The following is a 16354-nucleotide window of genomic DNA, read 5'->3' as shown; positions in this document are numbered from 1 at the left end:
CAGCAGCAACCCAGGCCGACGCAGAGGGAAACTCTCTCTCACCCCCCAAGTCCAAAACCAAGCCAGCACTCGAATCCCAGTCTTGGCTCTAACGGCAGTGCTGTTCAGCCTGTTCTTGGCCGCGTAGAGACTGGCTCGGAAGAGAAATAGCAAGCTTACGCTATCAAGCTTCTCTAGGCTTACGGCTCACGCAAAAAGCCACGCATCATCTCATCTACGCCTTTGAGTGGTGGCGGGCTCTTCCCCAAGCCGGCAACTGCAATGGATGCTCTTTTCTCTCTTGGGATACCCTACCGCGAGCCGGGGCTCGAGGGCTGGTGGGGAGAGAAAACGGTGACTCTGAATTTTTGCGAAGAGGTGAGTGGCTCGACTACACCTACATGCTACTACTAGAATGTTATGTGTCCCGACCGGGTCCTGATCATCCTTTGCAGGACTACGTGATGAGCCATTATGTCGCCGAGGTTTGCAATGTAAGTGACCTGACCTGGCCAACCGACCAGCAGCACCCTCACACTAATCGAATTGGCCATCGCAAACAGACGTTGACGAATGCGCTTTTCATCTGGCTGGGGTACAAAGGCATACGAGACTGCATCAAATATTCCCACCCTTGGATATTCTTCGTCGCCTTCATGGGCTACACGGTGGTCGGTATGGGCTCTACCTTCTTCCACGCCACCCTGAAATGTAAGCTTTCTCCCCACCCCTTGAGTCTCACTCATAATCTAGGGCGAGTTGTACAACGGTAAAACCCTTGTCTAACCAGCCGACATCAGATCCTATGCAGCTGGTCGACGAGCTGGCCATGATTTATACGACATGCTTTATGTGTTATGCTACTTTCTCCTACGGGAGGAGCAGAAGCATCTCGGCTGTGCTGGGAGTAGCTCTGACTGGTCTCTCCTACTACATCACGGTACGCACCTCGCCATTTAGTGTCTTCGCCAGGACCATCACAGCTCACTAGAGATTTCAGGAGAGGTACTACCGCACCAAAGACCCCCAGTTCCACCAGGATGCTTACGGCATCTTGACTGCCATTGTTGTATTTTCAAACATGTACATCATTGAGACACAAGTACGGCCAGCTCTCAGAGCGCGGCAAGAGAAGAGGGCCCCGAATCCCGCCATTCTGCCCGCGGACGCCATTGTCAAACAGATGTGGGCTATGGTTATTACGGGTTAGTAATCTGAAGAAATATCTACCTACACCTACACACTCACCCATCATACTGACCTCGTTGACATAGGTCTCGCCATATTCTTGGGAGGGTTCTTGATTTGGAACTTAGACAACATATATTGCCAGACCATCACCAGATGGAGACGCCAGATCGGGCTTCCCCTTGCCATGCTGCTGGAGGGCCACGCCTGGTGGCATGTGATGACAGGAATTGGTAAGTGCTACCCGTTTTGCTCCATTCGTTGTACCTCGCTAACCGTTTGTAGGTGGTAAGTAGAGACAACTTCGCTCTGGTCATCGCTTTGTCGAACTCCCCGCCCAAATTCCATCCTGAGCGTGTAGATTACTGACTGAATCCGATGACCAGCTTACTATTATATCACCTGGCGTGTATGGATCCACCGCTGCCTGGACGGAGACGAGGACAAGTTCCAGCTGAAATGGCCCACCATCTGGAGGATGCCTGAAGTTGTGGCTATCCAAGAAGTCCAGAACGGCAAGGCGACTAAGAAGCACCAGTGAGAAAACCGCCCAATCGCCGCTTAAACAATTGAAAGCAAGGGGCAGACTCCCCCTTAAAAAAGAACACCAGCATGCTGGTGCACACAGCAGACACAAAAGGAGTCGAAGGCGATACCGCTATAAGCCGTTTGCAGGCTATCTATCCGGTACAGGGACGAGGAAAGAGATAGATACATAAACCAACGAGAGAATAGAAGAGCTATATACTCGTCTATAGATTATCTAGATACTACCTAATTTTATAGAACCCGGTATATTGTTGAAGTTTTACGATGGGAGCCTTGACATCAACACAGTGCGCTGAGTAAGACAGACGGTGTGATTCCCACTGTCTGCAGCAGCTTAGCTACCACATCATCAACCCCACCACCAAAACCACCACATGCATCATCATCTGCCTCGTGGATAGGATAGAGCCTCATTCTACCGCCCTCCCATCCTACATATACCGTATATCCTACTCAGATATCTGGCCGTGCATGCAAGATGTCGATCTCCAACGAGGCTCTTCAGAAGGTACGAAACACGCGCCCTCTGATGCATGTCGAGAATTTGGCTGATTGTGTGTTTTCCCCGTGAAATCCAGCTGGTGCGGGAGATTGAATCCCAGTCCATCGTGGCCCAGCAGCAGATCGCCCTCGTCCGCACCCAGCAGGCCTCCAAGCAGCGGGAGATGCGGATGGCGCAGCTGACGCGCAGCGAGATCGCGTCGCTGCCCAAGGACACGGGCGTCTACGAAGGCGTTGGGAAGATGTATGTTGTGAAATCCAAACCAAGAAAACATCTCCATCTACCGACCTACCAATCAAAATGACAAAATACTATTATTAACCACGAGAGCGAGCACAACAGGTTCGTGGCGCTGCCAGTCTCGAATCTCAACGAGAAGCTGGAGAGCCAGATTGCGAATGCGCAGAAGGAGGTCGAGGGGCTCGGTAAGAAGCTGACCTCGCTCGAGATCACCCAGAAGAACAGCAAGGAGCACATCGATAGGATGCTACGGGGCAGTGCCGCAGCGGCTTCGTGAGGAGACGGGCGTGCGCAACTGAGCCAGGGCAACTGAATCAACCCTCAACACCCATCACCTTTTCTTTCTCTCAAGCAAGCAAGCAAGCAAGCAAGCAAGGAGAACAGGCAGACAGACACCTGAGCTCCTGTCGCTCATCACGTCACGCCTCAGCCAGCGATACATTGACTGTCAAAACCTTCACAGCACCTGCTGGCATGCACGATGAGATTGAAGAAAGCAATCGGGCCGCACTCGCATGTGCAGCAAACCAAGGCCTCGTGGCAGAAGGAGGAGTGAAGCAAGCAGTTTCATGACGCCGTCAGTCCATTGCCGAGAGGGCACGAAGCCTTCGAGAGCCGGGGGGGGTCTCGCGATTGCATACCGTAGCTCCTATCAATCGAAACCACCAGTCACTGTGTGCAACAAGCAAATGGAGACATCCGTAACAACCCTTGCATCTTCCAACGCGATTCGCCCAGAAAACCACTGTATTTGTGCAAGTGCTTATCTTGTATAAAGGATGGCATGACGGCTACGCGGCACGTGGACTACCATGCAGTCGGCGGGCAGGTCTCAGATCCGAGGGACACAACGTTGGGCAGAGAGAGGGCGGGAGAGTCAAGCAGTATCACCACAAAGATACGGTCTAGATTTCTGTGTTCCGTACCCAGACAGAGTAGAATGTCTCCCAGCCCAATCTTTGATCTTTTGGGCCACCAGCGAGACTTGTTGCATTCGTTTTGAGGCGAAGTGGTCACGGGCTCGCCGACCTGGGACGCCGTTTGAACTCTGCATCAGCCCTGCGAGACGCTTGTTCTGCCCCCAACTACATGTAACCTAGCTAACTGACTGACTGCCTGGTCTGGCTTGACAGGCACGTTCACAGTCCATCCCGTTGATTTGAGCGGTCTGCATTGGTAAAGTCGTAAAACTCCCCCCTACTCATACGTTTGTTACCGGGACATGCGATCCTGGCCAATTCGGTCCTCACTCATATCCATTATTAATCATCGGCATTACGAGTCATTCTGGAAATCGTGACAGGTAAGTTTGGTCAAAGAATGGACGGGACAGGAACAACTCAGCACATGCAGAAAGCCCCTCCAAAGGACTCCATGGACTGACTCCATGGACTCCATGTCGCGACACGCCAGAGCCGGAGAGCTCTTCTCTCATTGCTCACGCCCGTCGCTTTTTGCCAGCCCCCCAAATTTGACCCCTCCATCGATTGGGTCTTGGCTTCTTCTTTTTTTTTCCCCCTCGCTGCCCGTCTTACGTCCGTCCGCTTGCCAGAGATTCCCCACTCGCCGCGCTACCGCAACAACTCAGCCCTTCCTTCCTGCTGGGTTTCGGACGTTAGTGCTCACGCAGGACGAAGCTATTTTTGGCCCCCAACTCCTCCTCCCTGGCCTCCTCTACATATCCTAGGCCTAGCTATCATGCCTAGGTTAAGTACATGTAGCCAGTGACTTGGAAGACTCAAGCCAGTCCCTCCGCGCAGAGGCCCTTACGAAGGTACCACCTTGCGCCGCCTCTTCACTCTCCTCCCGCCCTTCTGATAGGATAGCCCGCCCGCCCACCGCCCCCTGCCCGTTGCATTGTCTCCATTCCCGCCAGCCAGCGACGCTGAAGTTTTGGGCGTCGTGTGTGGCAGGCAGGCATGCCATGTAGGTGCGTCGGCCACCCGATCGCCGCCCCACACCCTTTTGCTCACTCGCCTATGTAGGTCTGTCTGTATGTATGCATGTGTGTATACCGGCATTGGCAGTTGGAGTGAGAGGCTAACCGCAGAGGGGGAGGCAAGGCCAGGCGATTTGCTCTGTCGCCCTTTAGACTCAGGCGCCAGCCAAAATCGACCACCCATAGTACCAGTACCGCTATCATCCTCCTCATGCAGGACAGTAAGATGAGGGCCCGTCGGGTGCATGTCAAGTGGCGCAAGATGCCTGCCGTCTCCCTCCCCTCCTACTGGGCAGTAGACCAGTCATGGAGATGGCGTAAGCGTGTCGAGTATGGGTATGTAAAGTGTTATGCAGCTTTTGTCCGCTGTTGGACCCGGGCCTGATAAATGGGCAGAGGCAACCCCCGCTTATGGTAAATCTGACCCTATTGCTGTGCTGACATTCTTTTCTTTCCTTTCTCTCACAGCCACTCCCCCCAAACACCTAAATCTCCTCTTGGCTGGCTAAATTGGTCAATCCAAGTGTGATCCTGAGCTTCAGCTCCAACTAGAACGTCTTTTGATTCGGCTCGGGATAGCTTCCCCCCTCATACGTATACATATACTTCGTATATACACATACACACCTATACCGTGTGTGGATTTGTGTGGGGCACCACTTACACATATTCATACTTACTCACATATTGGCTGCTGCTTCTGCTGCTGCCCGCCATGAGCAGATACAGAGGCTACTCCGACTCGGACTCGGACTTTGACGTCCACATCTCGCGTGAGCGCCATCAAGCCAGGTCGCCAGCGCCGCCGGTCCGAGCCCCCTGTCCACTATGTCCAAGCCAGGCCTGAGCGCCGACCCTACTGGGAAGAAGATGATGATGTTCGCGACCGGTTTCTGGTGCCGACGCAGGAGCGGACCGTCGTGACCACCCGATCCCGCTCTCGGGACCGCCGCTCCCGTCGCGACAGTTCTCCCGTGTCGTCGCCGCCGCGGCCGCCGCCCCAGCAGGCGGGCCCACCTATCATCATCAACAACCGCATCCACAACCACTCGGACGAGTCTGAGTCCGACTCCGACTCGTACTCGTCAGGCTCGCGGCGCCGGCGGATGCAGGTGGCGCGCCCTCGTAAGTCGCGTTCGCGGGCAGGCTCGTCCACGTACTACCGCGAACGTGAGCGTTCGCGGGAGCGAGAGCGTGACGGGATCGAGAACGCACGCCGCGAGTACGAGCGCGAGCTGGAGCTGTCGCGGCACCAGTACGACCTGGAGCACGCGCAGCAGGAGCTCAAGGAGCTCAAGCTGAAGGAAAAGATCGAAGCCGACGAGCGGCGGATGCACAAGTCGATCAAGGAAGAGGAGGAGCTGCGCACCGCCAAGAGGGAGCTCGACGAGATCCGTCGCACGCGACAGCGTGAGGAGGAGGAACACCGCATCAAGCAGAAGCTGGAGCTGCAGCGCCTTAAGGAGGAGGAGGAGGCGCTCGCCGAGAAGAAGCGGCGAGACAAGGAGGCCAAGGAGGCCGTCGAGCGCTACAAGAAGGAGGAAGCTGAGCGCGCGCTCCGGGAGAAGCAGGAGGCCGAGGAGCGCGACCGCGAGTACAAGCACAAGATGCAGGAGCATCTTCTCAAGTCGGGTCTGAGCGATAAGGAGATCAACGCCATCCTCGCCGGCAAGAAGATCGAGAAGGAGAAAGAGAAGAAGGAGGAGAAGAAGGAGGAGGCGATGCAGATGCAATCATACCCTCAACAACAGTACCCTCAGGCATACCCCCAGCAATACCCTGCCCAGCACGAGCGCCCAACGTATACCAAGATGGCGCGAAGGCACTTGTCGCTGGAGACGCTGCGGGTGTACGGTATGGACTATCAGTTGGACCATGTAAGTCGGAAACATATCCCTCGCATCCCAACTCTTCGCGATATCTCGGGGAGAAACCATAATTGCATCACCACTAACGTGTGTTGTCCCCGCCCACAGGACCCTGAATACGTCCTCATCAAGCGGTGGGTGCCCGAGGCCGAGCAGGATATGCTCTGGCGCCACACCAAAATTATTCGCGAGGAGCGATCCGGCAAGCTCATCATGACTATCAAAGACAAGGAGCACCGCCACAAACACCTCGAGCCCGAATTTGAATGGGTGCGAAAGAAGGAGAGAAGACGCAGCAAGTCGCCTTCATTGTTGATGTATCTCGCCGGAGGCAAGCCTGCATAAAGAAAGAAAAGGGGCAGTGGATAAATTAGAATGAACAACCGGGCCAGGTTTTGGGGGGTTGGGGAACAATGTTATGATTTTGGTTTTCTGAAGCACTTGACGGCTAGTTTCTGCTTCTTCTGCTATGCACGTATAGGTATATGCCACTGTTGGTGTGGGATTTTGGTGATGAAGAATTTATGAGAGCTGAGAAGCTTGGGTATATATTGATTGTGGAATATGTCTTCTTCTGAGGCTTCTCATGAGGAGAGAGCCTAGCAGCAAAACCTTAGTGGGAAAAGGGTGTGTGCAAAATGTATGGCTTCGCTTGGTCTCGATGCTTTATAGTGTTGGTTAGTACATTTATCATACATGTCCGCTCTTTTCTATTCGCCTGTGACTATCCCAAGTCGTCTCGGCCCTACGGACCAGCTCTTCGTACAACATCCAAGCGAGTGCTGAGCTGATGGCTTTGCGAGTCATGCGCAGCGCCAGGCCATCGTATAGGGCTCTCACCCCTTCCTCGGTCACCATCTTTCGTGCTGCCTGTAGCGTATTCCGGTAGTCGTGCGGCTGAAGTTGAATGCGCGTCTTGACGGCATCAAATGGGTTGGTGAGGAAAGAGCACGTTGCGCTAGCCATGGCCCCCGAGCTGAAATTGATCGATGCCGAGAGGCTTGAGCCCATTGTGGTCGCCGCTGTCGCCGCCAGTCCTTTCTCGTCCCTACCTGCCTTGCTATAGAAGGCACTAAGATGCTTCTTGAACTGCTCGTAGAACAGGACATAGAAGCCGGCGTACGGGGCATCCCGCACCGCCGTCGCGCCGAACCCGGAGAAGAAACCGCGGAACCGCTCTGTCCTGTAGATATCACGTGCCGCGCCGGCCAGGGACTTGTACGCGTATAGGTTCGATTCGTAGCGGACCTTGAGCACGGTCAAGGGCATCAGTACGAAGCCGGCAAACGCCCTCGCCGCCGCTCCTGACATCAGGTTTGCCGAATGGGACAATTTGGGGAGCGATGAGGAGTGCGAGCCAGAGCCCGAGATCGGCGCCGCCGCATGCTGGCGGATGGTGTTGAGGGTGGTGAAGTAGACTGCGGACCCGAAGCCCGTACGCAGCGTCGATGGTACCGTACCCCTCCAGAAGGCGGCTACGGCATTGGGCGACTTGGCGATCTCGCGGATGGTCGCACGTATCGACTGCGACCCAGACTGCTGGACACGGGTCTTCAGAAGGTCGATGGGCTGCAAGAGAACAGCACCGGATGTACCGGAAGACAGGCCGGCGATGAAATGGAAAGCTAGCAGAGGTTCAGGTCAGTCTAGGCGCTCTCTGGTCGAGAAGGCCATGCGATGGTCGGCCGCGGTCGACGGAGGACTCACTTTTACTCGAAGAAGACCTGTTGGTGCCAGGGCTTTGCGACATCTCGGGCTCAGTCCTGCCGAGGCAGAGGTCGTTCAGAGGAACAGGCCCATTCGTTTCACAAATCCTGGGGAGAAGGTGGCAAGGAGGCGGCGTTCCAGATCCGCATCCCAACAACGAGCAGCTGAGCCAGTCAGTGGAAAATGGCGACGGTCAGTAATAACTTTGCGAATATGGCAGGTGTGATGCGGGCAGGACGCACTTTAGCTTCACATTCCTCCCACCAACTATCGAAAAGTTAAAGTGGATCCCAAAAGCTGATGTCATGCATTGCACATCTCGTCCTAATGCACACATACATACTGCATAAGTATCAACGAATCATGTAAACCTGCCCCCTTATAGGGGTCTGGCCGTTATCAGTATAGGCATTACCGGCAGCTTGATCGATAACCAGATTCTTCACAGGATTTGAAGCGTAACCATGCATGTCGACTGTGACAGCATCGTCGTGGCATAAGACGACATTCTCCGAGGTTGACGCAAGCCGTCAGCCATCTTTAAATCGCATCAAACAGCCAATTCTTGTTAATTAACTATCCGTATTTGTTAGGCCTTGATGGCGATGTCTGGGTTGCTTTTATTGTCTTTGGAGCCTACTATGGACTCCAAGCGGCCGGCCATGATGCGGTGCCGCTTGACCACCTCGACCCATTCCTCTTCTTGCTCCTGTCCTACGTCCAAGCTGGCGAGCATTACGCCAAAGTCGCCCCCGAGTCTGCCTAGACTCCCGGCACAGTACAGGACCTGGGTCAGCAGGCTGTCGCGTGATGTCTGGTCCTTGACATTTGGCAGGTATATACGTAGAGTTTCCATGAGCATCTCTACCAAATGGAATGGAAAGGTAGAAAGCGCCGACGGTATTGGCTGTAGCGGATCAAGCTCTGTTTCCTTCGCCGCCCTTACGCTCGTGGATGCATTGTTGGCAGGAAATATGCTCCTAAACATGGACACTATCGCAAAACTCTGCTCCCTGAAAATCTCAATGTAGCGTTTGAGATAGCGCTCCGTTTGCTGTCCCCCGACCACGCGCTGCCGCCACTGGAGGACTGCTGCTGGCGTGTCTTTTCCTGGTCTGCCAGGTCTCTTAGCGGTTCCAGGGCAGCCAACATGTTCATGAGGGTGCCTAAGCGACACACGAGAAACAGCGCTCCAAGGCCACCGCCGTTGCCTGTTGCACCGGCGGGGTCCAGTTCTGGGATGACTCGGCGGAGCCAGCTGATGGTGCGCAGTGCAGACGCAAGCTTCAGGCCAGGAGCTCGTAGGCTAGAAATCAGGTTCGTAGCCATAGTCTGCATTACCTCTTCCGCCTGTGTCGAAACCGAAACAACCAAATGAGACTCTGGGTACAAAGAGTGCAGCCTCCTGATGTGCCCATTGAGATCTAGGGCAGGTGTGTAGTTAGCTGCAGCAGACGAGGAGCCCGTGGTTATGGCCGATGACAAAAGGGTGGGCAGCTCGAGCACGTCTACGAGCCGTTCGACATTTCTCGAGAGCAGCAGAGCACGTTTGCGGGAATTCAGCATCTCATTCTCGCCAGACTTGTGGTAAGTGGTGGAGAAGCGTACGGCTTCATTGTCCAGCTTCGGTATTCCCGACTTCAAGTCGCTCGTAGAGGTGGCCAGGGCCGGCAAAGCAGTCCGTAGATTGGCATGATTCGAAGCCGATTCTATGATGGACTTGTGCGACCTTTTTGACAAGGCTTGCAAAGAGAGCAGCAGGGAATGAGAGGTCTGAGCCAAGGCTTGTGGTTGCTCCGACTCGATGGCCTCGAGCGGCGACGAAGCCAGGCTGGTGAGATATTCCAGAGCAGCAGGCTCGGCGTTTGGCGTGGAGCTCTGGTCACGCCCGGCTGGCCGCAGCAGATCATACAACAGATCCGCCATACTGTGGGATCTCAAGTCTGGACTTGGTGTTGCGGTAGAAGCTTGAGGATGGCGATATCCTGGAGTCGTCAAACGGGCAATACAGCCGCGCCCCGATGATCCAGCCCGGCGGCGCTGGAGCAGAGGCCTTCCTAGCAGAAGTCAAGCAGCCGTGACCGCCAGCAGCAAATGACCTCGTCGAGAGACGGCGCGGTGGGTGGGGCTTGACAGCGTCAATCGACGCAATGTGTAATGCGCGAAGGGTCTGGCCGAATGAATTACAGTTCTCCCCGGGGCGGCATAAATGCACCGTTGCTGGTCTCCTGATGGGTTGTCAAGCGATATGCCGCAATCGCGAGGTTGTAACGTGATCTGGTCTACGCTGTGTTTCAAGGGTCATCTGGGATCTACAGGCCAGCTAACAGTTCGGCCATCCAGAACGGGATGACAGCTAATACCTGAGCCATGGATTGGACTGGGAGAGCGCCATGTAACCCCCACTTTGGCGGTAAAGGCTACCAGGACAGCCGCCATTTCTACCTGGCCCCTCTGCGCCGACGCCTGGCAGGCAGAGGTACTGCCAACGGCCCTCGGCGTACCGTACACCTCCGGTCCCCTAGGTCCCCTACTGCCTCCTAATAAGTAAAGACCCCTCTATACAAAGTAACCTACTAAGCTAGAGGTTAGGGGACTGCTAGCGGGTAGCGTCCCAACAAAATTCACATGGGAAACTGTGAACTGCAGGTGGCAGCTTGCGGGCAGGCGGGTGCAGTGCAGTGCAGTGCAGTCATTCGGAAATCAGCGAAACATGCTGCCAGCTTGCTGCAGACAACTCTAGACAAGACAAGGTACCGCCGCGCCCAAATTGTTTGACATCACACGCAACATTGAACGTTTGCTCTAGAGGTCGGCTTGGCATGGCATGGCTGTGAATTGATTCTGCCGCGCTTCTTTTTCTTCGCTTCGCTGCCCGCGGCGCCATGCTTTAGACTTCTTCCATGAGTGGGCTTTTGCACTTGTCCTTGCACTTGACCTTGTCCGTCGTGGGTAAGCTGTGGAAAACCCTACGCACGCGATCCACGTCTCAGGGCCTGCTGGTACATACATGGCATGGAATAGAGTCCACCCTCGAGACCACTCGTCCACCACTCGTCCACCACTCGCCGGCTTTGTCTTACCTCCCAACGGCCGGCTGTCCAACTTCTTTTTTTATTTTAAAAAGTCATCATCGCGGTCGCAACTTCCCACCCTGCGCCGACCCCGGGAGCTCCCTCTGTTTCTCTCTGGCTTCTGGACGCTACCTAGGCAGACTGAAGTTCCACGCCTGCTTCCGTCAGGCTTCTTTCTGCTCGTCACGTCACACCTTGCCCCGGCCGACTCATCCAACCCAACACCTCCCCCCCCCACGTATACTGCCTATCACCTACCTGCCTGCCGCGTGTACTACGTGCCAAATATAGCAAGTGTTGGATCGCGGGACCGACGGCTTCTGCGGTGGGCGCACAATCCCCACGCCTGCTTGAGTACGACACCACCGACGAAATAACGGTTCGAACACAACCGCACATTCCACGATGCACGATCCGTTCCCGATAGCGCCTTTTCCGGCGCTGTCCCAGGCCGTCCAGCCTGTGGCCGACTATTTTGGGCTCACGACCTTGCCTCTGCACATCCATGAGGTCATATTAGCAGCCATGCTGTACCAGTTCGTCTACTACTTCGTTGCGCCCAATGTGTCGAACGCTCTGGTTCCGGTTCAATACAATGCCCTGTCAAAAAATAGGCAAATGAACTGGAATGTCCATGTGGTGTCTTTTGTGCAGAGCAGCATGATCAATGTCCTGGCGCTGTGGGTTATGTTCTCGGACGACGAGCGCTGGGAGATGGACACCCAGGAGCGTGTCTATGGCTATACGGGTGCTGCCGCCATGATCCAGGCTTTAGCTGCAGGATATTTCCTGTGGGATCTCCTGATTACCCTCTCCAATGTGCCAGTGTTCGGCGTGGGGATGCTTGCTCACGCCATTAGCGCCCTGCTTGTCTATTCGTTCGGATTCGTAAGTGTTCACCCGCTCCTTCGACTGTGATTCTGCCTCGGTGCTGATACGTGATGTCTCCCACAGCGTCCATTCGTCAACTATTACAGTACCACCTTCATCCTTTGGGAGCTTTCGACAGTCTTCCTGAACATCCACTGGTTCTTTGACAAGCTCGGCTTGACTGGCACCAAGGGTCAGCTCTACAACGGACTTGCTCTCATCTTTACTTTCTTCTGCTGCCGGCTGGTCTGGGGAACATACCAGTCATACCAGGTGTCCAAGGATGTCTATGCTGCAGTGACCGGCAAGGTCTCCTATGTTCCCACAACCTCCGAAGTTGCCCAAGATCTCACCGTTCCTATGCGGTACGAATCCACCATGCGATTCGTAACCGAGGATTCCCATGTTCCTGTGTGGCTGGCAGTCATCTACTTGGGCGCGAACGTCACGCTCAACTCGTTGAATTTCTACTGGTTCTTCAAGATGATCGATGCCGTACGTAAGCGATTCGAGCCCAAGGCCAAGGAAGAGACCGAGGAGGCCGAGAAGACCCAGAAGACCGGCAGTACTACGACTGGCGTGGAGACGAAGGCGGAAATCAAGGGACGCCCTCGCAGACGAACGATTCTCGATGGTGAGGAGGAAGGCGAGCACCCCCGCCCGGAATCTGACGTACCGACCCTCTATAAAATAGTTGGAAAGTACGGCTTGTGGGGGAGCATAGGGTTTACGTGCCAGTTGGCATTCGCTCTTTGCGGGGTCATTGGTCGTTTCGAGTGCGGAGGGTGGTGTCTATTCGGTGTCAAACTCGAATAGAATGTGATGGGGGGTTACAGATGTAGCATTTTGATGCGATCGGCGCGAGTTAGCTGCATGGCTTGGTCGCAAAGGCTTGTCGGCCATAAGGCTCCATTGGAATATGAAGCGGAAATATTGCCGGATCTATCGGGTATTCTATGCGATCTACCTCTTACCATGACTGCTATAGCTTTTGGTACATAATCAAATTCAAAGTAATATCTGGTATCAGAAATCGTACACTGCCACGAGCGCTTCATATGCGAGAGGCCCTCACCATACCCAACATATTCTAGACATATTTGCAAGACCTAGAAAGAATTGGAGTCTCCGGATTCACACCCACGTAACATGAATGAATCGCTGGAGCTTTGATGCATAAATATCTAGAATTGAGTGAAAAGACTTAACATCCCTCTAGTATTCCTCCGAATTCGCAACCTTCTCTAAGTAGTACAGGTACGTGTCCAGGAAAGCAAACAACCCAATTCCAAGGTGAAACGATCTGAACATGGCAATTGGCCACCACTGGCCCCTATTTCACGGAGCTTTACTAGTAGTCGGCAGCAGCACCGACACCTCCCTTGCCACCAACACCTCCGGCTAGACCACCGGCACCTCCGCCCAGACCCTTATTGCACGACCACCTGCGGCGCCTCGGTCAAGTAGATCATGGTTTGTCGTTTGTGCGGGCGCTGGGAACAAAAACCGGGATTTACCCCAGTCTAGGGGTTAGCAAGTCATGAAACTGGCTACCCAGACGGGCAATCAACCGGTTTCCTTCGTCTGATGTCGTGGCCGGATGGTGCAACATCGCATGAACCGTTCTCTCTAGGCAGCGGGCGCGGGATCACCATCACCATCACCATAGCAAGTCATGCATGCACGTTCAAGGCAAAACTTATTCCGGTCCATCTCATGTATATCCAGCTCGACTAGCCCATTAGGGTTGGCAGGTTGGTGGAAAAGAAGATGAGCCTTGCGATGCCGAGGCCGGAACCGTCCCAACTGCCATTTGAATGAGGTTTCCACTGGTCTGTCTACTAACTTACTTACGCATGTGCTTGTTGCCCAGATGCGCCGACGATGACCCCGAAGACTGCACACGGTCACTGGACTACATGCCACCGAAGAAGCAACCTCTGTCGCGCCATCGTTCATCGAAGACTTGAGGCCGGGCAGGGCTGTATCTGAGGTTCCGGCAGGGGCGTCAGCCTCTTCCCCGGCTGGCAAGCTGACATCAGCTGTACGGCCCTACCTAGTATTTGAAATAGACCCAGTGGTAGTTATTATGACCGCCGATTTCGTCGTCGTACTTTCTCCTGTTCGAGCAAGTGGCTATAACCCAGGACTTGTGTGTCTAGTGATTGTGGCCTCGTGATGCTCACCGCCCAGAACACTAAGGAGCGCACTAGAAGCTGTAGACTAACAGCTTCCTAGGCTGGTCTTACAAGTACGATGTCTGACAAATAGGCGATACTCAGGACCAAACCAAACCAACTGGGTGTCTGTACATGACAAATTTCCAACATTGGTGCTCACGGCAGCAAAAGAACTTGTTCGCGAAACCAAGGCATCTTACAAGATGAGCCCAATTCGCAAGATGGGAAAATGTGTATAAATAGGGGCTCATGCTGAACATAAGGGTTTGTCCGTCACCACCTTCCATCAACCAACAGTTCATAGAAATCCATCTATAGCAAGCCCCTCTATCGGCAGAGATACAACAGAGTAAACCAGCATGCCTCAACTGCGCAACCTCCTGGCCCTCGGTGGTGGTGGTGCCGCTGCCGCTGCCGTTGCCGCCGCCGCCTTCTTCCTCGCCGCCACGGCCCTTGTGAGCCCAGCGTTGGCCGCCCGCACCTGCCGGAACCTGACGATCCCCGTGCACATCACGGCCGCCAACACGGACCTGGGGGACTTCCCGACGCCCCAGGCCGACGTCGAGTTCACCGACTTCTTCCTGTCGAACCTGCCACACGGGCGCCAGCCCCCGGACACGACCACCCCGCCCAAGACCAAGAACGTCACGGGGGACTACCAGCTCGCCGCGACGTACTGCGAGCCTTCTTCTTCTTCTTCTTCGGGAAGTGGCAACACCAGTACTGCTCCTCCCAAGGTGCTGCAGATCCTCACGCACGGCATCGGCTTCGGTCGTGATTATTGGGACTTCGCCTACCACGACTACGAGTACAGCTACGTCAACCACGCGCTGGCGCACGGGTACGCGACCCTGGCGTGGGACCGGCTGGGCCTCGGCGAGTCGACCCGGCTCGACCCGGTGCACGAGGTGCAGCTGCCGCTCGAGGTGGAAGCGCTGCGGGAGCTGACCCGGCTCCTGCGGGCGGGCGAGGTCGACCTGCATCTCGACGCCGACACCACCAAGACGAGGACGAAAAAGTTCGACAAGATCGTCCACGTGGGCCACTCGCTGGGCTCGACGGTCGTGTACGCGCTCGCGGCCGTCGACAAGGCGTCTCTCGACGGCCTCGTCCTGACGGGCTGGTCGACCGTGACTGACTTCATGGCCGCCGGCTTCATCGGCCTGCACCTCGAGCAGGCGCGGCCCAAGGGCGGCCACCTGGCCGGCTACGCGCCGGGCTACGTCGTCGTCGGCGACCTCACGGCCCTGCACACCAACTTCTTCGCCCCGGGCGCCTACGACCCGGACATCCTCGCGCCCGCCTACGCCGCCACGCAGCCGCTGACGGTCGGCGAGATCGCCACCGGCAGTTACATGGCCAACACGAAGCTCGAGGTCACGGTGCCGTCGCTGGTTATCACTGGTCGTAAGTCATGATGACTGCATGCCATCCCCCCTCCTCCCCCTTGCTTGTCATGTACTAAAATGCTGCAACAACAAAACAGAAAAGGACCTGATCTTCTGCGGCACCGACTGCTACGGCACCAACGACCCGAAACTGCATTCGCTTCTCGAACTCGTCAACTCAAGCTTCCCTCTGGTGAACCCTCCCGTTTGGCCTATTACCGTGCCCGGATCGGGCCATGGCCTGAATCTGGTAAGTTTGAGCAGCTCGAACCCCCCCCCCGAAACCCCCCGATTCTTTCTTTCCTGTCTCCCGTCAATGGGGAATGTAGATAGAATTACTCCCTCGAAGACCCGGTCTAACCACGTATCAATCGGCACAGGACAAGAACCACGAGTATACGTATGGCAAGATTTCCAACTTCTTGATGTCCAACGGGCTTTCGCCATGATTTGACAGAAACGAGCAATGCCGTTTTTTTTCTTTTTTTTCTTACGTAGATGTAGCTGGGTACGTACTGGGGCAGGGTGCCTTGTTATTGCCTGACGTTTGAGGACATCTCGACAGTGCGAGACTTGGCTGGCAGTGGTTTCTGTGCATGCCATGGGGCAACACAGGCAAGTAGCAGAAGCTTTAGAGTGTTACCATATTCATCTTTTATATGGAAAAACGTACTTACAATGGGTTGGCTGTATTATGTTTATGGTGTTCTGAAGGTGTCCAATTGATTGCTACCTCATCTCAATGGCCCTTTCCGCTAAGTCTTTCCCCCTATGTATCGCTTCCCATGCAGCCCCTGATCCGCTCCCTTGTCTCATAATCGTTTCGCTCCAAATAATACCATGTACTGCTTTTCCTCCGTAGCAACAGGC

The 16354-nt window shown here is 55.0% G+C and overlaps 7 protein-coding genes across 7 annotated transcripts; 5 read left to right on the top strand and 2 right to left on the bottom strand.

The window, feature by feature from the left end:
* Positions 1-261: 261 nt before the first annotated feature.
* PG986_007636 (alkaline ceramidase-like protein) lies at positions 262-1708 on the top strand (the record flags this gene model as incomplete). Its single annotated transcript, XM_066843858.1, has 6 exons — positions 262-357; positions 435-690; positions 780-919; positions 980-1184; positions 1254-1400; positions 1554-1708. 6 exons carry the CDS (start codon positions 262-264, stop codon positions 1706-1708), a joined length of 999 nt encoding a protein of 332 aa, XP_066699970.1.
* Positions 1709-2194: 486 nt separating this feature from the next.
* PG986_007635 (uncharacterized protein) lies at positions 2195-2735 on the top strand (the record flags this gene model as incomplete). The annotated part of the gene is made up of 3 exons (XM_066843857.1): positions 2195-2224; positions 2295-2461; positions 2561-2735. The coding sequence occupies 3 exons, from the start codon at positions 2195-2197 to the stop codon at positions 2733-2735; spliced, it is 372 nt and encodes a 123-aa protein (XP_066699969.1).
* Positions 2736-5112: 2377 nt separating this feature from the next.
* PG986_007634 (uncharacterized protein) lies at positions 5113-6610 on the top strand (the record flags this gene model as incomplete). The annotated part of the gene is given in 3 exon segments (XM_066843856.1): positions 5113-5170; positions 5190-6274; positions 6374-6610. The coding sequence occupies 3 exon segments, from the start codon at positions 5113-5115 to the stop codon at positions 6608-6610; spliced, it is 1380 nt and encodes a 459-aa protein (XP_066699968.1).
* A 345-nt stretch (positions 6611-6955) lies between these two features.
* On the bottom strand, positions 6956-8015 carry PG986_007633 (uncharacterized protein; the record flags this gene model as incomplete). The annotated part of the gene is made up of 2 exons (XM_066843855.1): positions 6956-7890; positions 7973-8015. 2 exons carry the CDS (start codon positions 8013-8015, stop codon positions 6956-6958), a joined length of 978 nt encoding a protein of 325 aa, XP_066699967.1.
* Positions 8016-8561: 546 nt separating this feature from the next.
* PG986_007632 (Dor1-domain-containing protein) lies at positions 8562-9898 on the bottom strand (the record flags this gene model as incomplete). Its single annotated transcript, XM_066843854.1, has 2 exons — positions 8562-8985; positions 9039-9898. The coding sequence occupies 2 exons, from the start codon at positions 9896-9898 to the stop codon at positions 8562-8564; spliced, it is 1284 nt and encodes a 427-aa protein (XP_066699966.1).
* Positions 9899-11451: 1553 nt separating this feature from the next.
* On the top strand, positions 11452-12732 carry PG986_007631 (trafficking protein particle complex subunit 2; the record flags this gene model as incomplete). The annotated part of the gene is made up of 2 exons (XM_066843853.1): positions 11452-11934; positions 12001-12732. 2 exons carry the CDS (start codon positions 11452-11454, stop codon positions 12730-12732), a joined length of 1215 nt encoding a protein of 404 aa, XP_066699965.1.
* A 1723-nt stretch (positions 12733-14455) lies between these two features.
* PG986_007630 (uncharacterized protein) lies at positions 14456-15933 on the top strand (the record flags this gene model as incomplete). Its single annotated transcript, XM_066843852.1, has 3 exons — positions 14456-15503; positions 15583-15734; positions 15865-15933. 3 exons carry the CDS (start codon positions 14456-14458, stop codon positions 15931-15933), a joined length of 1269 nt encoding a protein of 422 aa, XP_066699964.1.
* Between the last annotated feature and the right edge of the window lie 421 nt (positions 15934-16354).

This window comes from Apiospora aurea, assembly GCF_038362705.1.
Source record: "Apiospora aurea strain CBS 24483 chromosome Unknown utg000005l_segment0_segment0, whole genome shotgun sequence".
NCBI lineage: Eukaryota > Fungi > Ascomycota > Sordariomycetes > Amphisphaeriales > Apiosporaceae > Apiospora > Apiospora aurea.
The sequence above is the reverse complement of the archived record's forward strand: the minus strand, read 5'-3'. Positions and strand labels throughout refer to the sequence as shown.